The sequence below is a fragment of the Trypanosoma brucei genome, chromosome 10, assembly GCF_000002445.2.
Source record: "Trypanosoma brucei brucei TREU927 chromosome 10, whole genome shotgun sequence".
Taxonomy (NCBI): Eukaryota; Euglenozoa; class Kinetoplastea; order Trypanosomatida; family Trypanosomatidae; genus Trypanosoma; species Trypanosoma brucei.
The window spans coordinates 3,058,518-3,078,368 of NC_007283.1; the positions used below are offsets into that span (position 1 = coordinate 3,058,518).

A 19,851-nucleotide genomic window follows, 5' to 3' on the forward strand; every position below is an offset into this window, starting at 1 on the left:
TAACGCACGCGCCTTCCTCGGTACGAAAAGTGCAACGAAAGAGGGGTAGCTGTGTTCCAAACAACTGTACCATCCCCTCGTACCTAGGGCGGAAAAAGTTTCTGGCGAATATCAACCCGCCGCTCCGCAACAATCGTTGCCACTTCCAAAAGGTCCGCCGATGTATACGGAGAATCGATAGATGGGATGAAGCCCCACTGCAACTGCCAGGCGGCCCGACCTTCGCCAGTGGCCACAGATATGCCATCACCGCCGCCGCTAACTGGAGCACCCACCACACCGCGTTGTTTTGGATTTGTAGCCGGAGACGCGTAGCAAAGAGAAAGTTCCTCACCCTCCTTGATCTCACGAATGCTGAACGTGTGCAAGTAAGGCTCGTACAACAACTCAGAATCAACCCCAGCCAGCATATTGTCGAACACGTCGATTCCGCAGAAGCTCTCTTCAGTAGCCATTGTGTAATAGCAGTTAGGTTCCGGGCTATGGTTAAGCTTGTCCACAACAGGGATAAGAGTAGCCGCCCCGGTGCGACGTGAAAGCACCAAACTCACCCACCATGCATACTCTTCCTTTGTCAGCCTTTCGCGCAGAAACACACTAAGCGGCAGGCCTTCCATATCGCGATGGAAGTACTCCCACAACTGAAGTGCCGGGCTGCTGGTATCCTCCAAACCAGTGGTGACGCCGACAGACGACTTCGCCTTACCTAACAATTGTGTCACCTCCCCCATTTCTAAAAATGGAAGGTTGTTGCAGGGTGTGACCGATTTCTTTAGGTAGTCCACATACCCAGCATGCGAAGGAGGAGGATCACCCGAACACTCCACGGCCACAAGTTGACCGACCAGGTCTTCTACGTGCATGAAAAAGGACGTTAACGGGTCGGTGGCTGGTGGTGGACTAGAGAAAAAAATTGCAGAGGTGGGAACACTCAACAGAAAAACACCGGGAAGGATATTTCGTGTGGCCACAAAAGAGCTTCCACGAGGTGCATTTGCTGCTTCTGGTTGTGCTAGCGTCAGGAACGGTGATATTACGGCCTTCAAATCGGTAATGCAGCTCCGTGCAAAGAGAAAGTCATCCATGTTGGGCGACAAGGTTCCAGTTGGAACCACAGCCAGTTTGTTCCGCATACAGTCCCGCCACCAGTTCCGCCGCATCCCACTCATCACAGCACATCGCCACCGACGAAGCGATGTAACACTCATGCCAAGTTCGCGGCAGAAGAAGTTTATCACCTCTTCACCATCTGCTGCTGTCGATATCTCAAGAGGTAATAGCATCTTAATTGAATCCTCACGAGAAGGACAGTTCAGCGATGAGGCTATATCCTTGTAGAGGCGGACAATGGTAGGCAACGAGCAGTGCAGGTTGCGCAGTAAAGCCGGGGGGCTCTGAGTCGGCATCCTTTTCCACTTTCTCCCCCACCCCCAGCTGCCCTATTGCCTATTTTCCAGTGGATGAACATCAGTTCACCAAGAAGCAAGAATAGCAATTCAGCAAAAGGGAAAGCTGTACTACAGCAGTTGGCATTATAAACAAACAAATAATCGAGGCTCTTCAGTGGTGAGTTGAGACTTGGGGGGGGGGGGCGAGGAATCTTCTTCCCTGAAATCCCCTTAAAATATCACCTCCTCCGTTTTCCACTGTCGGTGATGACGAAAAATGTTTAGCGTGGCATAATTGAAACCATTTTCCCTATTGACCACCTCTTAGCTCTACCCGTTTTACGTTACAGCGGCGGTGAACGACAAGAGTTTTAGCACTGACTCCACGTAGCCTCTCTCGTCTTCACTACTGCACTCCGAAATTAACTCGCCTGAAAACATTCCTTTTTGCTTCCGTTCCTCACACTCCAGTGTACTCCTCTTTCCTTTACTTATTTCTTCGCACACATTCTCTCCTCAACCACCTGTCTTCTCCCACCCCCATCAGTTTGTTGAAAAACGTTTTGACCGTTCCCGTAGCGAACGGCAGCGGTTATTTCCTCTTCTCGCGCTCACAAGACGACACCAGCAGCCACTTCCCGTCGTGTGCTCATGAGATGAAATCGATAGTGAAACCACATTATAATAATTGGACAGCGAAAGAAAAAAAAACCAACCGGCAAAAACAAGGAGAGGGAATACAATAAAGAAGTAGGGATAGGGGAAGAAACAACTGCAAGGGGAAAGAGAAAGAAGACAGCAGTACACAATGATGCAAATTATTGACCATTGCCAGGACATCATTTCAGAGGAATATGAAAGGAAAAAAACAGGTGACTTATGTGCTGGCTCTGTTTCAATAGCTTCTCCCAAATAAAACCCACTTCTGCGCCGGTTTATCACAAGATCTGCATATGCACTTCTTTCCTTCCACAGATTCGGGCTGTTCAAACGGTATGCACAGAGCCTTCGCTCCCATACTCGGCGCACGGGCGTCCTCCCGCTCCTCTTGGGTCTGCAATGCCTTAGACTCCTCAGCGCTGTCCTTCTTCACCTGATCTTCGCACGATTCGGCGCCACACCACGGCGCGAGCACGAGCGATTTATTGTTAATTGCTGCAGTGAAGTCATCCCATCGCGTTATCTTCTTTCGGTTCTCCTCCGCCTCCTTCGATGCCCTCTGGAACATGATGTTGTGAATTTCGTTGAGCAAGTCAGACATTGTCTCAGCGATGCGACCGTCCCAGGGTACGCTGCGACGTTGACCGTCACAGCGCAATACCAACGATAACTGTTTCGTTTCCATTTCCTTCGGTCCAAGTTCCACACGGACAGGCACACCCTTAAGCTCCCAGTGGTTAAAGCGCCAGCCGGGACTGTAGTTGTTGCGCAGGTCAGCCTTCACCCGGATGCCAGCGGTGCGGAGCTCCCCTTCGAGTGCCTTACACCCGTCCAGAAGCACGTTGCGCTGTTCTTGTCGAGTGTCTTTGGTGATGCCAACGGGAATTATAACAACCTGCAAGCAGGCAACGCGTGGTGGCAATACTATGCCGCGGTCATCACCGTGCACCATAATGGTAACACCAATGACACGGGTGGACAAACCCCACGAATTTTGCCACGGAATCAGGGTTGAGTCATCATTTTTGTCTGGGTCCTGGAAACAAATGTTGAACATCTTTCCGAAGTTCTGACCCAAGTTGTGACTGGTGCCACCCTGGCAGCCACGACCGACAGCTGCAATGTATGTTTCCACTGTTGTCGTGTAGTACCCCCCAGCAAACTTCTCCTTTTCCGTCTTTTTGCCCTTCACAACTGGTACGGCAAGTAGATCAGTGTAAACAGCCGCATAGTGATCAAGAATTTCCAAAACTTCACGGGAGCATTCCTCTTCGGTCTGCCACGCGCAGTGACCCTCTTGCCAGAGGAACTCCCGCGTACGAATGAAAGGCATAGGGTGTGAAAATTCCCATCGCACAACACTGTTCCATGCATTCAAGCGAACTGGAAGGTCCCGGTGCGAACGGATCCACTTGGCGTAGTACGGGTACATAACTGTCTCGCTTGTGGGACGAATCGCGACGGGAACTTCGAGGTCGGATTCGCCTGCTTTGGTTACCCATGCCACCTCCGGGGCGAAGCCTTCAATGTGATCTTTTTCCCGCTCCAAGCACGTCTTGGACACGAACATAGGGAAATAGCAGTCCTCAACACCCATCGCCTCAATGCGGCTGCCAAAGAACTTTTGGACGCTTTTCCAAATAAAGAAGGACCAAGGACGCATTATGTAACAACCGGAGACGTCATAATACTCAATCATTTCCGCCTTCGTAATAACCTCCGTGTACCATTGAGAGAAGTTATCGCGTCGACTCGCCATGATTCCCAGTTTGGTTTCGCCCTTGGTGTCTCCCTTGGCTTCGCCTACCGAGGGCCCGGGCGCCACCTTTGTTTTTTTTGCATCAGTAGTGGCGGGCGCGGTGGTCGCCTTCTCTGAAAAGTCGACAACAATATATGGAAAATCAATTTTCTGCAAGAAATCCTGGAGCTGCGTCGGTGTTATTAAAGTACTCTTGTCGTTACGACATGGATGAAAAACAACTGGAAGGGTGCTGTCGACCAACGCCTTGTCCAGGGCGACTTTTACGTCCTTCGCGCCATTATTAACCAATGCAAAGGGTGTCACGCTACCCTGCACAACACCCAACTTTTCAAGTAAAAGGTCTTCCGACGCAAAGCGGAGGTCCTTCGTTTTCATGGCGTTCTGTACCGTTTTCATGTTAGTTTTGGTTGTATGTAATGCTGAAACGAGAACCAATTCACCCTTTGAACTCTTGAGAAACAAGTTCTTGGTGCCAATGCAAGGGACCTCAAATCGACCTAGTTCCTTGTTCGCCTCTTCCACCGTGTGCTTCTCTTCATGAGAAATAGTTGGAAGACTTAAACCCAAGCTCTGCAGCACTTGCAAGAGCTCCGCCTCGCCTCGACAATTACTTGCTGACATTGTTCTGGGTGCTTTTGTGCTCTGCTCTGTTGTGGTGGTAAAGGGGGAGTTTACACTAGGGCGCAAATTTGAACATAATGGTCCATGCACTTCACTGCGATGTCGTTGAGAGTAGCACCGCGCTGAATAACAGGCAGCAGCAGCATGACTGTTAATAACTCTCCGTGTCACTGCGGAGAACAGCAGGCCCCGCCGCTGCCTCTGGCGCAAGGCGGCGCAACTCCAACAGCGCGACAGGAGAGGACTAAGGTTATTGCGGATACATGTTGCCATCAGCATTGAAGCTTTTGGAGTGAACAGCACCAATCATGGTGGAAAAAGTGAAAAGGTATACGATGCACGACGAGGAAGAAAAAAAAGTACCTTCAATCACAACCTTCTTCCCCGCAGCGCATATAAAATGCGTCACGAGATTATGACGATAACGAAAAACAATAGTGCAACATGTTCAATAGCAGATACAAAGCGAAGTGAGTAAGGGAACTGCTCAACTAACCTAGCTCCGAAAGACACAAACTGTTATCACGCCTTACTAATTCCTTCCTCACTCCGTCCAATGTGCGCTAGTGTACCAATGAGAACCTCATGTCTGGACTCATATGTCGCAACTCATCCAATTTATTCTTTCCGTAATTCATTTGCCACTCAATACGAGTAATATACTTCCGCGATATGTTTGCACTCTTGTCAAATTCGGACCGTATGAATCGGCGAAGATTAGCCTGCGTTCGAAGATCCCTCATTCGTCTGGTTTCCTTGAGTAGATCACGGTAGAGTTGAAGTATTTCCCTTTGCACACCGCTAAGCCGAGGTCCCCGTGGTAATTGATGCTGCATTTCCGCAGGAGACGTTGGAGAAGCTGTGGACGCAGCGGCTGCAGAATGTCCAGGGGTCACAGAATTTCCAGAGTGTGATAAATTGTTTCCATACACTGCGTCTCTGTAAACCTTTGTCAAGGCATCAAAGGCAAAGTTGTGTGCGGTCCCTCCGCGATCGTTCACTCTGTGTCTGAGCCACTGTGAACAGTGCAGCATCCTCCCAAGACTGACCAACTTTGTGAAAACACGAGGGTAAAAAATGGTAGGGACAAATGAATCAGAAACCCGGAGCACAACCAAACTTGTGCACTCACAGATGCACAATAACAACCAAAACCACGAAGATACCAATGGGATAATAAGCTTGCAAACGACCCCTACGCCTTTTCCCCTAAATGTGTTTCATCCGCTTCACCCCCACGTACACCCTTTTCACATGGCAACGCGTTTCAATCAAGGAAATCGTAGACTTCATTGTCAAGGAAGCCCTCCATGTTATCTGGCACATTTCTGTCAGAGTTTTTCACGCGGTCCTTACTTTGAGTCCACGGGTTGGTGACAAGAATGCCTGGGCACAGGAGCAACTCCGATGTGTGCTCCATATCCCGGAAAAACGCCACTTCCTCTTGTACACCAACCAGGCGGAGAGGCATTTTACTGTTCTTTCCGCGGACTAAGGTCCCCACCGCTGCATCAAACGATGCCGCAGCAGCTGCGGATTGGCCGCTTTCATCATAAAAGCGGAGCGGATGCCTGCTCTTTGCGACCGTCGACCACGGAAGGAGGTATCCAACAAAACGTGATGCCGTGTCGCCTGTGGGATTCACTATAGCGCAGGCCTCTCGCACAGACCCAGTGGTCCCAAGCCACAACCACTTTCTGCTAGAGTCACGTGTGGGCGAAAGCTCGTCCAGGAGGTCCCAGCGCGACGCATCGCCGCTGAAGCTACGGTGTGCGGGAGGGTAAACAACATGCCTTTTCCACAACTCCGAGTCGCCACTGCCACCCGTTTGTAGTGACAAGTTCTGACCGTCGCACCCGAGAGGGTAAGACCAACCAAATGCACTAAACTCCGTACAAGTGGGGTCTGGAACCAGCATATCCAACAACGAACGGAGCACCATACAGTTAGTAGGAGCCTGCCAATGCGCTTCCTGTTCTCTGCCCCCGGGGTCACAACACGAGCAGTATTCGTGGTGCAACAACAACATTGTCCACAGAAGTCGATGGCGCATCATCCGTTGTATGTCAAACTTCCCGGATTCGGTGCCCTCCCTTCCGCTTTGATTATGGTTCGTCAAGCTACTCCCTCCAACTTTTGTTCTCTCCCAAACACCGAAGAAGGCGTTTGCCGCTGTATTCGAGTAGGCTCTTCCTTTCAACCAGTTCACGCACTGCTGTGAGTGGAGCACAAGGGCCTGTATTGCTACGAGGCGCAGTCCTTCCACCACCGCTATAACATCCTGCTGGAAGGGATGCTGAAGGACGTGTCGTGCAGTGAAAAGCGGCGAGTGGCCTCCCGCGTGGTGTTCAATATCGGATATGGCTGCGGTAATTTCGCCATTGTCACCGAGTGACCTCCACACACTGGAGTGAGATGAGCACTCATCAAGTGCATTGTAATAGCGTAGCAGTGATGTCTCAAGAACACGGAAGGCAACGTTACGAAGCAAGGTGGCAACGTCATTGCGAGAAGCAACCGTGCCTCCCGCAAGAAGCACAGATCCTTCACAACCTTCTTCCATTAGGCTTGCTTTCTTTTCCACCATCACGGCCCTTACGAGGTGGCGCGCCGCTCGGTAAAAAAAGTGAAGCACTTGAAGTTGCTGCTGTGGGGTCTCTCCTGGGAAGCATACGTAATCACCAACCGATCCGCGTGACGGGCGCTGGCCTTTCTGCATCTTTTCTTTAATGTCGGACAGGAGCCGCTCGCAAAGGTCCTTGAGAGCATGAACACGTGGTTTATGGGGAAGTAGCGCGTAGTGGTGTTCCGCAGACTGTCCCTGTAGCCTTTGTAGCTCACTGATGGCGTTGTAAATAATTGTTTGAATGCTCCCAAACGAAAGGGGGAGTAGCGTCCCGATACCGGTATCAAGCACTTGGCTGACAAATTCGGCCAGCGGTACGATACATCGGAGGATTACAGACGGCTCGTCCAGCTTTAATTTCACTTCGACAGGCACCACGGGCGCTGAAGTCATATCTCTTTCCTCATTGCTCCCAACTCCCACTCGTGAATCAACTGACAACCGCAACAACACGCGTCGCAGCTTATCATCATCCCCAACGAAAACACTCAAAGAAGGACTGTTAGTTGCCGGACCACCAGTGCTCCGGGGTGAGGTATCAAACCAGTCGTTGTAGAACCGCGCGTAAGCAGTGCGAACGCTGCCGTGAATAAGCAACGGCGCCTCGCCCCTCCAGAAAAAACATTTTTCCAGAGAATCAGTTACAGGATTTATCGATGCGGAACAACAGCTCCTCGATTGCCCTGTTTCCGCTGGGTGGCGTTGGCCCCATAAACCAAAAAGCGCCACCATCTTGCATATGACATCGTTAACTTCTTGTTTAACCGCTTCGTCACTGATATGGAGGGACTGACGGGCGAAATTGTGCAGCAAAAACTCCAGAGACGGCCACTCGTGGCGGGACATATCCTCCAAACTCATCTCACTGAGGTTGTTGACGTAGAGCGCCACGTGTCCAACAACTATCTGCATTGGCATATTGGCAACACTGAGTAGCCATTCCACTATCACAGGCAGCAGCGGTCGCACCGCCGAGTGCGTCGCAACAAGGGGAATTAGAGGAGTTAGTAAACGTTCTGTTAATAGAATTATCGAACCCCCTGAGTGTCCGCATCGTATTGCCCACCCACATCCCTCCGGCCCGACCGCATATCCCAAACGCTTCGTCACTTCCACCGCCAGGAGCGGGTGGAGTTCACCACTATGACTACGGTCCAGAAACAATGTCAGTAACGCATCGACGCGACCTGGCGATTCCCACCAGCGGACCGATACCTTTTGTTGCTCACGAAGAAAACGACGCACGGCAACAGAAGTTGAATTCAAAACTACTGAAGTTTCCCCTTTTGAGCTCGTATTTGTGCTCCCTAAACGGTGACCGTTCCCTTGAGTTACCCCACCTTTTGATGGGCCGCAATGGTATCGAGTGGCGGTACCACGAGGACATACAACCGCAAAGCGAGGCACCACCCGTCGTGCTACCGGGGGGAACATGATCAGCTTTCCCCAAAACACCATCGTTTAACAGCAGTGGCGGTACGAGGGTATAATTACGATGCAAACAAAGACAAAACAGTGCAAAAGTTAGATGTTTAAGCCGGTCCACAGTAACCCTTCTACACAGAAATACGAAGGATGAAAACTAAATGTAACGAAGGACAGTGCGGTGCCTCTTACCCAGTAACACTTGGTTTAAGGATTTTCACTGCAAGTACCAACCGACTCCGAACTCTCCAGAGCCAGCGGTAACGACAACAACTTGCTTTCGTAAACAAACATCTCGCTTCATTGCAACGTCAAAGAGAATTTAAAATCATTTGTTGTGGGAAGTGGCAATAAGAGCGGTGGTAACGAACACTTACATACGGAGGAGGAGTAACAGTTGGTAACGACATCATGAAGAGAAAACCATGATAATAATGACAAAAGCAACGAACCTGCTGATCTAATGTGAATAGGGACCCTTGTAAACGAATGCACGATTGTTAGTAACAAAATTTTTGTTGGCACCTCCGTTAAAAACTTTTATTACTTACACCACACGCTTGTTAGCATCAATAGATAGCCCCTGTCATCCAACCGCCAAGTACTAAAAAATGTAAAAATAAAAAATGAAAACCACAATTTATTCCTTATTGTCGTGAAAGTCTAAATCAAAATAACAAACCACATCATTGGTTTGGCCACAGACGCGCGGCATCTGTTCTGCCGTATCTATCTTCGGCATAGACGCACTGACGCCCACCTCCCCGCGAGGTTGGGGTCGTTTTGCGAAAGGGGAAACAATCTGGGGGAATTGCTATTAGTTGCATTGCATGATTGGATATACAGTGAGTCACATCGGCCTGGGGAAGACACGGACCTTCGTTGGGTCAACTCGCCTGTAACCACCTGCTGCCTACCCAACGGAGCCACAACGTCAATACCCAGCTGCGATCTAGCAGCGGTAAACCCATCGGCAGATGCGTCCCTATCAGATTCTGTCGATCTTCGGCCCGCGAAATCTTCAAAAACGAAGGGTGGTAACGTCATTCTGCCGCTAAGTGGTGATGGCGGCAGACTCCGTGGTGTTTCCCTGGGGTACGCCACCCCACCACCAGGCTTTGGACTGGGCATGGGTGTCCATTTCGACTGCCCCTGCGAGTGTATGAACAAGCCGGGTATGCGGTTCTTCGCACCGCTCTTAACTGCAGACACGCTTAAAGGTTGAATTGGGAAGCCGTGGCCTACCTGTTGCATTGGTTGATTTTCCTTTTGTTCTTCAAAAGGTCCCTTGGGCATCCGGCTATGCTGTATCCGAACTACGGCGGGACTTCCCTTATTTTCCACCACGTTCATCGACTGCTGTTGGAATAACCACCTGATTGCTTCAGTAAGCATCAAACGCAACGTATGACTAAATTCGTCCAGCTGTTGTTCCAGATGCTTCTGTAGGTGCGCCAAACCGCCGTCATACAATGAATGCAAGACTGGCACACGGTTTCTCACACCCAAAAACTCTGAATCGACTGAAAGTTGTGCTTCAGTATCATTTCGATGCGATGGACAGACATTCTCCTCTACATTGTTAGTTATCTCTTCTTTCGCAGCACAACCTGTCACACATGTATTCCTCTGCGGCTCTACACTCTTTGGCTGCAGATGCGGCCGCTGTGCCAACTGGCACTCTTCCCTCTCGCATACATCATACGCTACGGGAGTCGCTTTCATCTCTACACGCAGCGTCGAGCGGTGGGTGTATAAGTTCCTCATCCGCTTCTCCAATTGAGCTACACACTCTCCGGCGCAATGTAAAAGTTCGGCAGTACTTTCACAACCTTTCAACGTTGTTGTTGAGGCATCAGAACCCCCTCTAAAAACTACAGGGGTACCACACTCCTCAGATAGCATCACAATCTCTGAGGATTTGAGCGCTTCCAAAGATTCAACGAGTGCCATTAGTTTCGGGTGGTCAGACACTGATGTTACACCCTTGTTGCACACACCCATATTCACTCGCCTCAGCACGTGTGAAAGTTGGTCCGCAACCCACTTTCTCCGAGACTCACCACACTGTAATGCAGCAACCACATGGAGTAACTGAGTTTCAATGTCCTGAGTTTGAGATACACTCATACTCAACGGGTCGTCACCGTCATCAAGGCCAACAGCATCTGTGAAGCAACCGCCGTTTGAGTCTATGTTGCTCTCACATCCCCTTAACTCCGCTTTAAGTTCACTTATTCTCTGCTGCAATCGCTTGTTTTCTTCAACCCTCCTTTGGTCGAGCTCCCTTAGTCTTTTCACCTGAGCCTCACTTTCCAAAAGGGCAGTTTTAACTGCATTGCACCTTGATATCACCGCTTTAAACTCCAATTCCCTCTCTTCAATGCGCTGCATCGTGCGCATCGCGGTGAGTCGGGCTTGACGCAGTGCTGTCGCCAGGAGTTCTTGCTTTAATCTGACTACCTTTTCCCTCGCGAGCCACTCGTCCATCTCCCCAACCAACTTTGCTTCAGCGCCTTCAGTGGAAATAGCCCAACTACATGGATGGGGTGCGACCGCACCCGGGGCACAACAGAACGGTAAGGCGGTAGGTCGCTGCACGCTGCATTCGTCGCTCGCCACACCCGAAGGCTGTTCATCTGTTCCGCTTGTTCTCACATCGGCACCCTGCTCATATCCATAAGCAGCTGTCTCCCCCTTTGTGATCCCTCCTTCTCCATCCAAATCCTCCTTTACCTGCTGTCCCCAGTTGACGTTGGGCACGGCGGAGGTCGACACACCAGACGTCGGCGGAAACGGTTGTATGTCGTCTACATCCGCTGGTGACAGCACGTGCTGTCGCTGCGCCGACATGGTATTATGGTATTCCCAGAGACACCGAATTGCCACAGCGAGCTGATGCTCTGCAAACAAACAACGACGCTTCCAGTCGGCAGTGCCATTTCCCTCCACGTTGACCCCTCCTTGACCCACAGCCATAATAGAAGAACCAGAAAAATCCAAAGCACCTCCAAATCTCTGTGAGCCCTCCTCCCACATATAGCGGCAACCACTAGGCGAGCTCGCTTGGACTGGGGTGATTGCGCTGGTGTGGTGCCCTCGACGACGCCGCTTGGCGTTCCTTCCGCCCGTCAGCATGAATGAGAGTGGAGGCCGATGCCCATCATTCGCAATTTCCGTGATCGTCTCTGACGTTGCGTAGACCCCCTTCACAGGTGAAAGAGACCGCAATTTCTCCTGAGTAGGGTCGTTATGACTTGTATCAGCATTCACTGGGCACCCGCGAACGAGGAGCGTTTCAAAATGTGCGGGGTGCTCTTCCACACTACCAGAGGTGAAAACGGCACTTTGGGAATAAGCCGTCTCGGTCAGTAACTTTGACCGCAATGCTTCATCATCGTCTCCTGCGCCTCCCCCGCAATACAAGTTTCCTGAGTTCCGCTCCTCCACCAAAGCGTCCCGTCTGTGTGGTTCTATATGAGCGCTCCCTTCACGAACTGCGCATACCTCTTCCCCATTCCTGTTAACCATTAGTAAGTCAAAGGTCGGGATGCAGTGGGACGTCAGTCTTCCCTCAACGGACACCTCGCGGGGGGTGAGAACAATGCTAGGAGTCCGCGGGGAGCAGCTGAACATGGGAGACATCCCTGGTCCCGCCACATCTTCCAGCACATCGGGAAGGCTCGAGTCTGTCACAGAGATGGCATCACATCGACCGCGCGCAGGCAACTCAGGGGATGCCTGAGACGAAGAAGGGGAGCTGCTGCTGGTTGAAGCAGCAATATTGGAAGTTATTTCGGGGGCCACCGACACGACTTCTTGGTTGTCGCAGTTCATTTATTAATGCAGAAGCGGGCAGTACAAGGCTCTATCAATGGAGAAGATGAGATCTATTAGTGAAAAAAAACTAGATGACCCTATATATATATACTCTATTAAAATAAAAGGGACCACCCTCGGATTACCTGGAATTTCTCACTGTGTAAGAACTCGAAACAAAAAGGGCGTGAGTGCTCCAAACCGCTACCCTCTTCACAATCTAATTCTACCACCCCCGTTGGTGCTAACAAACTGAGCCCTTGTGGAGTAGAGCAGAACGAAAAGAAAGTGGGGAAAAAGATGTTTGGAACAATCGTAGGAGTAACCTTTGTTACACTCAGGAAGAATGGGGAGATCCAACGAAGTAGGACCTTTGCTTGCACTTTCTCCGATAGCGCATCTCTCCTTTCGTTACTCACGCTCCCTATTTTATCTCCTTCCTCAGCGATCGTTTTTCTTCAGGTGGCCATCAAAACAGAATGCACACTGCGCTAGGGTCTGGGAACCGTGGTCCAATAACCGTAACACCCACACTCGCTCCACGCGGCAACCGAACAAGGTCCGCGGTGGGGATAATTACCATCTTACGGGTGGTAGTAGCAACACTTCCCACTTTATTACTTCTAATAGAGACTATGGGATAACCCCACCGAAGCCGATCCCTACGTAAGCATAACTATACAACAGAGAACCCCCTCTCGACCGCCCACACGTTGCAACAGCCATTCAAGAATGGCTCTGTAACCTGGTGCACGCGTGACCCCCCCCCCCACGTGAGTTCACTTCTCGCCCACCGCTGTCTTTTAGTTGACATTTGTGCTTATCCCTACGGGTGCGAGTGTTGGCTTCGGCGGCACCAACGACAGCTTCCCTTCCGTATCTTTCTGGCACTGTTCATCCAGCCAGTGCTTCCTTTGAGTCTGTACCTCGAGTTCGCGGCGGCGCACCGCCAGCATCGCAGCCTTCCGCCGCCACCAGGAAAAGTTTTCGTAGAAGAATCGATCCTCCAGGTGGAAATCCTCCGTCTGCCCACCGTTACTCCAGGGCGCACCGATTGGCGCATTCGCATAGGGCCAGAAACGAATCCCCGTCTGGTCCATGAGGCACGTGCGCCACTCCCACTCTTCATCACGACAAAAAAAAAGTGCCCGTGCCGGCTCCGTCATGTGGCATTTCAACAACGTAGCACTCTGCTGCGGGCAGAGGCGGAAGGATGCTTCACTTGCTTGCATGAAAGATGTGACCGTTTGCACGTCTTCTTCCACACATTTCAGTGGGTTTGCACGCCAGTAGTAGCAGTCACGGCTGGCACTGACAGCGTCCTGGAGTGATGGTAGTGCCTGGTACAGGGGTGCAAATGCTCGGAGGACGGGGGCCGGAATGCCATCGCGGAAAATACCTTCCAGTGGTTTTGTGAATTGGTCCATACGCTTATAAGGGACTACTTCCTCTGTGCCACCAAATAACCTATTTCTCTTTCTCGATTGTTCCTCGTCAAAAACAAGACCCCTTAGCTTGTTCCTATAAAACCTCGCGTTGCTACTTCCTTCGTTGTTCGCACGTTCACCTCCTTGGCAGCGGGGTGGTGCACTGGTTCTGTCTAAAAGCCTTATGAGCAGACAACGAAGCAACTGCAAACCGCTAGACAAACCACTCGGTAACTTTGGTGCACAAGAACAACGGGATGAAGAAAGCAGAGAGGAAAAAACAAAAACTTTTACACTACACGAATGCCTACGTACCCACACAAGTTAAGATCGCTGGTGTACGCCTCCATGTGCCCTGCAAAGTTAGGGCACGTGGTTACTCGTCGGGTTCCTCTATCAAGTACACTTGTTACAGTCAGCAACCGATCATTATGACAGCAAGTGAATGGGTAATAATAAGTATAAAATACGGCAGGGGAAGAATAGGCTATATGCTCCTATGTTCCTTCGCCCCTTCTGTTCCCTTTCCTTCTCCCTTCCTTGTCTCCTTTTTCTTCCCTCAACACCCCCAAGACTGTCGTCTATCCGGTCGTTACCGAAATTATCCACATAAAGCAATTGGCAATAACTTTTGCATCAATACTGTGCACAACACCATTTCACGAGAGCGTGTTTCGACAAGCGCACTTGCGCGCAGTCACGAAGGCAATAACACAATATTTATATAAAACATAAACGTAAGCAAAGATAGCGTCCAGGAAGCAACAATCGAAGAGAAGGATGAAGGAAGCAAAAAAAATTGAAACAAAAAAAGACCAAAATATGCACGAGAGAGGGCGCGACTAAACCCCATCCCCATTGAAGTGAAAAAAGTCGCAAACCTTTTGAACAATCCTTGAAGCAATAATGAAAATGTTATACATCGAAGGATACGATGAATAGGGATAAAAGTGGTCAAAATTAACTTCAATACCGTTCCCTTTGGCTGACACTAATCCCAGGGAATGGAACATCTGAGCCCTCTAAGAAGACACGAACAAACACTTAAAGAAAAGAGCAAAGGGAGAAAAACATCCCATATTCGGTGTGGAAAACTACTCAAACGAAAAGTTGCCGTTGTGCGGTCAAATTACCCCTCAAACTGCGCTGACCCCCTCACATATTTCTTTTAAAGTGCAGCCGTACGTACGCCACCCACTGTGTTTGCTCCCTATGCACTTCCATATTCCGCCCTCCTAAACAAACGAATACCATGAGGTGGAGGGAGGGAGGGGGGGCAGAACTGTAGTATGCACAGAGGTGCTCAACCGAATTGTCCGTCCAGCACACCCCAAAGCCTTTACACAAACCTCACTTGCCCTCTCCCAAACTCACGTTCCACTGTCGTTGCTGCTTTACCCTCAAGACGCTTCTTCCTCCCTTCTCCTACAGTCCAGCTGCATTACTTTGTTCGACCGAATCCACCACATCACCTTCACCTCGTTTAACCACAATTTATAACAAAATGAAAATCGAAATTCTTCCTTCTTTACAACTATACCACTGAAGCTTTTCTTCCCTCCATATTTTTTTAACCTACCCTTACACATCCGCGGTACATCGGATGAGGCAACAACACGCAACAACCGTATAATTTTCCAATTATAAGCATCCTCTCGAAGCCTCCGAATATCATACCTGGGAGCTGAGAGGCACTGTGGGCATATGCAGAAGTGTAGACACAGGTCCTCGGCAGACGGGGCACTTGGGTGTGTGCCGCACCAACTCCTCCGCACAGTTTTTGCAAAGACACATATGTCGACAGGGAATCACGGCGGTGTCTTTGGGCAATGTAAGGCAGATAACGCATAGTCCGTCATCATCATCACCTTGACCACTGGCTGACGAACCTACAACCACCTCAGGCTGTGCACCAACAACACAATTCTCCTCGCAGGCGCCGTAGAGATTTTCTACAACGTACGCCGATCCACCGGAGGTCACGACTTGGCTTATGACACGCTGCTTCACGTTTTCCGCGAGGTCCACAGTGGTGTGCTCCGTGTGTTCTGTGAAAACAGATGACGGTTCTGCACTAGCACCGCTGCCTGAGACGTTGGACTTTTTTATTCGGTAACGCAGGACAACAACGCAGGGTAGTTGTTTGGGATATTGTGGATTGTAAACGCGTTCTATTTCGTCTAAGTTGGATGCATCGACGACCACACTGACGTCCTTAGTTGTTTGAGAGCCCTCCAGTGAAATGCGAGGGGGTTCCATCTTGGGTTTGTTTGGCATATAGTACACGTCACCGTTTTTCACACACATTCTTACACCGGTGTGAACTTCGTACGTTAATGAGGCGGTAGAGCTTATAATAGAAAAGTTTAACGTACTCGTAGCGGGATCGTACCTCACAGAAAGGGGATCCACGGTCGCCAACATCTTCAAAATCTGACCCTCCTGAACACCGTATTGAGAAGCACCACCACTAGGGGAATTGGGCATCTGAACTGATGGTGGTGCTGGTGCCGCCGGCGGTGCATTCAACGGCTGATTTGGATATTGGCCAGCCAAGTGCGGTGGCATGTGCAGAGGTGGCGGTGCACTACCAGACACACGATTTGGTGGCCGATTATTCCGATTGGCCGACGAGCTCCCCCCCATCTTATTGGCCTTCCTTCGAAACCTTCCCTAAATACGAACTTCTCAGTAAGTTGCTCGCCTTCCTTAACGAGCTAACTTATAGGTGTGGTTGCTGATGTAGTTATTTTTCCCTGTTATTAGTCGCTTCTTCCCGCTCACTGGATGCACCCAAAATTTAGGCTTTGTAGCACCCTCCCTACTGTCTCTGCTTACCTCCCACCTCTGTTACAACGCCTGCACTACCGCTTCTTTTGCCCTCTTACTATTCCTTAATGTATGTGTATATATGTGCGCAGACCTTTCGGTAAGGCACTCTCTGATTATTATCACCCTCTTGACGGCAGCCGCACCCTCGCGTATATTTGGTGTGCTCACACTTGTTTTATCCCCAACACGATTTCCGCAGGACACAACTAAGAAGGTAAGCATCGAAAGAAAAGAGAAGACATAGTAACCCAGCATAAGCAAACAGTAACACAAGGGGGAACATAGCAGAAAAATAATTGCATGTCTGCTCGCTCGTTCACCAAAGCAAACGCAGGAGCTCAACAACTCAAAGCTGAAGGGGGAATCACAGGTAGCCATAGTGCCGTACTGCCCCCGACCCCCGTTTCACCACAGTAACTTTGTTTTGACTTGCGGATCGACTTGAAGGCGCTGCCGATGCACCAGGACAGTGACTTTCTTCTTTGCCGGGTTTCCCCTGAAGCCTTTTCTGATTTCCAGGTGAGGCAGAAACTGCCTGGTGACGCGAAGTACGTGAACACCCGGAGCGCTTGTGTAGCATGTGTGCCTTTATCGCTGTTAACTCCTCCTCAAGTGCGGCAAAACGCTCACTATCGAGCGATAATGCCCTCGGCGCGCCGGCGACGTTCGGCATATCACCCGCTGTCAACAGCCTACCTGGGTTAGGGGGCTCCACGGCGACGGTTTCCACAGCCTCTGCGCGCGGGTCCGGTGGCTGGCCCGCAACTGCTTGTCGCCGCCGACATTGCTGGGAACATTCCAGAGCGGTGCGGTACGCTTCGCGGAGCTGGGCCTTCAGCAATGAGTTCAGATCAACAAGAGACTGCTTTTCACTAGTCAGTGCGTCTACATCCCGACGCGTCAGTTCCAGTTCCTTTGCAAGATTGTCACGCTCACGAAGCAAACCTCTGGCATCCTGCTCCAGTTGCAGGCACCGGTGCCGCAGAGACTCAACCTTCCGTGCCAGCGTTCCGTCCTTGTGCGCGAGGCGTTTTCCCATCACCACCCTCTGTCCTCCGAATCCTGCACCTCTCCCTCTATTGCTGCTACTGCTACGATCACTACTATCGTCCTCATGTGCAGCTGGTTTATCTGATGGTAATCTATTTTTCTTATTCCCACATAGCGGCTGTTGTTGTTTTCGGCGGTCGCTGTCCCCTCTGGATAAGCAGCCGCATGCAACCTCACTAGTTTGATGTCGGCGCACGCCTACGTTTTGTTGCTCCAAGAAAACAGCCCCTGTTGAGCGCAAACGCAACACCTCTATTCGATGACGGGACACCTCTTCCTCTCTCTCGCGTAAGGTACTACGCAATTGATCGTTGTCCTCCCGTGCTCGCAGCAAATCCTCCTGCAGCTCCCGAACGCGGTGCTGCATCTCCTTTGCAGTCTTCACTGCGGGGTCATTTTGCAATTCTATGGCGAAAGATGAAACCTGCTCACGTATTGCTGCGTTGGCCCTCTCGAGATCGAGAACCTTCCGCTCAAGTGTTTCTTTATCGCATCGTAGCGCCTCAATAAGCGCCCGGTGACCATTGGCGTCCTCCACTAAGCGATACTGCTCTTCAACAGCGTGCCGTGCCGCCTCACTGGCATGCAACTCCCGCGTGAGCCGCGCCACCTCCGCTTGTGCACGCTCTTGAGAATCTAACATGCGGCGCTGCTGCATCTGCAGCTCTGCGTGTGCAAGCTCCACATCACGGCTAGCAGCAATCGTTTTCTCATCTGCAAGTTGCTGGACCTCAAGAGCACGGGCAGCAGTGATTTTCTCTTCTTCACGACTCTGCTGCAGCTCCCGCCGAAGACGCTCCACTTCGCTGTGTTGTTGCAAGTGTTCTCTCTGAAGGCCGTCACACCGATCCTGGTACTCCCTCACGCGGCACATGGCTTCCTTTTTCGCCTCGAGGGCAATCCCCAAATCACATTCTAGCTGTTGCAATCGCAAGGCGAATTGACGTTGCGTCTCGTCCATGTTGCGGCGCTGTTCCTCTATTTGTGCTGCAGCCTGGTCATACTGCTCCTGGGCCCTCCGGTTCTCGTTAATGAAGTGTCGGGTATCTTCATCACGCTGAAATTGTGTTGTCTGCAAACGGTCTTGTAACTCAGTTAGCTCCCTTTGAAGCCGACCACATTCCGCTTCTAGTGTGGAAACTCGCTGCACATGCTGACGAACAGTGTCTTCAGCCGTGGTGATGCCGTGATTCATAGTTGCTCTGCATTCAGCCAGTTTTTGCTCGTATTTTTGTTTCTGATCGGCAGCACTTGCAGTGATCGATTGAAATCGGTGTTGCAGGAGTTCGTGCTCTTGTTTCAATAGGGAGAGTGCCCTGGACGTCTCACCCAAACGACCTTCATTTTCTACCTTCTCACGCTGTAAGGCATCCATCGCATCAACGGACGCGCGGAGCTCCGCTTCTAGCCTATTAACCTGCTGCCTCCACCCTTCCTCCACCTCTGTTGCCAACATTTGCCCCTTTGTCGCCAACTCTGCTCGAGCGTCATCAAGTGCCTTGAAGCGTCTTAGGTACTCATCATGTAGTCGCTGCTTCTCCTTCTCCATTAAAATACCCTTGTTATGAATATCCTCTTTCAACTGTTTTTCCCTCAGTTCATAAGCCCCCTGCATCTGCTGCAACGCTCGCTCCTTTTCCTCCTCCACCTCACGAAGCCTCTGCCCCAGTCGCTGTGCCTGCTGCTCTGACTCTTCCAAACGCTTTGTTGTAAGGGCGTCGTCTGACCTGTGACGCTTCAGTTCACTGTAAAGTGACTGTACCTGTGTTGCCGCCTCTGCGAGCGCCGCATCTCGGTCCTTTATGAGGTTGTAGTTGAATTTGTAGTCTTCCTCTGTCTTCAGCAACTGCATACGAACGGCTTCCAGCTCCTCCTCACGCTGCCTCAATGCATGTTCCAGTGTTGAGATTCGTTGCTCTACGGCGCTGCGGAGCTCATACTGTTTTCGCTCGATCTCTTCGTACTCTGCAGCTGCATACGAAGAGATTGGTGATGCATCTTCTCCTGATACGCCGACTGACGCAGAAGTAGCCGTTGTGCCATGCGTTGTCGACTGCATCACCATAGGGCTATAAATTACGGCACCGCTACTGAAAGACTGGAGACGCTTCGCTGGCGACGACGAAGATGGTGTACGTATCGGCTCATGCTGGACGGGCTGGGCAACATTATGCATGCCCATGGCCTCCCCCATCTTTCGACGCGAACCGAAACTTCGCGTTACCCCGCACGCACCTCAGC

At 50.8% G+C, this 19,851-nt stretch overlaps 8 protein-coding genes across 8 annotated transcripts; all 8 read right to left on the bottom strand.

Moving 5' to 3' along the window:
• Nucleotides 1-83: 83 nt before the first annotated feature.
• Tb10.389.0650 (hypothetical protein, conserved) lies at nucleotides 84-1,406 on the bottom strand (the record flags this gene model as incomplete). The annotated part of the gene is made up of 1 exon (XM_818397.1): nucleotides 84-1,406. One exon carries the CDS (start codon nucleotides 1,404-1,406, stop codon nucleotides 84-86), a length of 1,323 nt encoding a protein of 440 aa, XP_823490.1.
• An 877-nt stretch (nucleotides 1,407-2,283) lies between these two features.
• On the bottom strand, nucleotides 2,284-4,710 carry Tb10.389.0630 (prolyl-tRNA synthetase; the record flags this gene model as incomplete). The annotated part of the gene is made up of 1 exon (XM_822682.1): nucleotides 2,284-4,710. The coding sequence occupies one exon, from the start codon at nucleotides 4,708-4,710 to the stop codon at nucleotides 2,284-2,286; it is 2,427 nt and encodes an 808-aa protein (XP_827775.1).
• A 284-nt stretch (nucleotides 4,711-4,994) lies between these two features.
• On the bottom strand, nucleotides 4,995-5,465 carry Tb10.389.0620 (hypothetical protein, conserved; the record flags this gene model as incomplete). Its single annotated transcript, XM_822683.1, has 1 exon — nucleotides 4,995-5,465. One exon carries the CDS (start codon nucleotides 5,463-5,465, stop codon nucleotides 4,995-4,997), a length of 471 nt encoding a protein of 156 aa, XP_827776.1.
• Nucleotides 5,466-5,698: 233 nt separating this feature from the next.
• Tb10.389.0610 (hypothetical protein, conserved) lies at nucleotides 5,699-8,515 on the bottom strand (the record flags this gene model as incomplete). The annotated part of the gene is made up of 1 exon (XM_822684.1): nucleotides 5,699-8,515. The coding sequence occupies one exon, from the start codon at nucleotides 8,513-8,515 to the stop codon at nucleotides 5,699-5,701; it is 2,817 nt and encodes a 938-aa protein (XP_827777.1).
• A 696-nt stretch (nucleotides 8,516-9,211) lies between these two features.
• Tb10.389.0600 (hypothetical protein, conserved) lies at nucleotides 9,212-12,127 on the bottom strand (the record flags this gene model as incomplete). The annotated part of the gene is made up of 1 exon (XM_822685.1): nucleotides 9,212-12,127. One exon carries the CDS (start codon nucleotides 12,125-12,127, stop codon nucleotides 9,212-9,214), a length of 2,916 nt encoding a protein of 971 aa, XP_827778.1.
• A 977-nt stretch (nucleotides 12,128-13,104) lies between these two features.
• On the bottom strand, nucleotides 13,105-13,728 carry Tb10.389.0590 (hypothetical protein, conserved; the record flags this gene model as incomplete). Its single annotated transcript, XM_822686.1, has 1 exon — nucleotides 13,105-13,728. The coding sequence occupies one exon, from the start codon at nucleotides 13,726-13,728 to the stop codon at nucleotides 13,105-13,107; it is 624 nt and encodes a 207-aa protein (XP_827779.1).
• Nucleotides 13,729-15,399: 1,671 nt separating this feature from the next.
• Tb10.389.0570 (hypothetical protein, conserved) lies at nucleotides 15,400-16,374 on the bottom strand (the record flags this gene model as incomplete). Its single annotated transcript, XM_822687.1, has 1 exon — nucleotides 15,400-16,374. The coding sequence occupies one exon, from the start codon at nucleotides 16,372-16,374 to the stop codon at nucleotides 15,400-15,402; it is 975 nt and encodes a 324-aa protein (XP_827780.1).
• A 550-nt stretch (nucleotides 16,375-16,924) lies between these two features.
• On the bottom strand, nucleotides 16,925-19,804 carry Tb10.389.0560 (hypothetical protein, conserved; the record flags this gene model as incomplete). Its single annotated transcript, XM_822688.1, has 1 exon — nucleotides 16,925-19,804. The coding sequence occupies one exon, from the start codon at nucleotides 19,802-19,804 to the stop codon at nucleotides 16,925-16,927; it is 2,880 nt and encodes a 959-aa protein (XP_827781.1).
• Nucleotides 19,805-19,851: the final 47 nt, after the last annotated feature.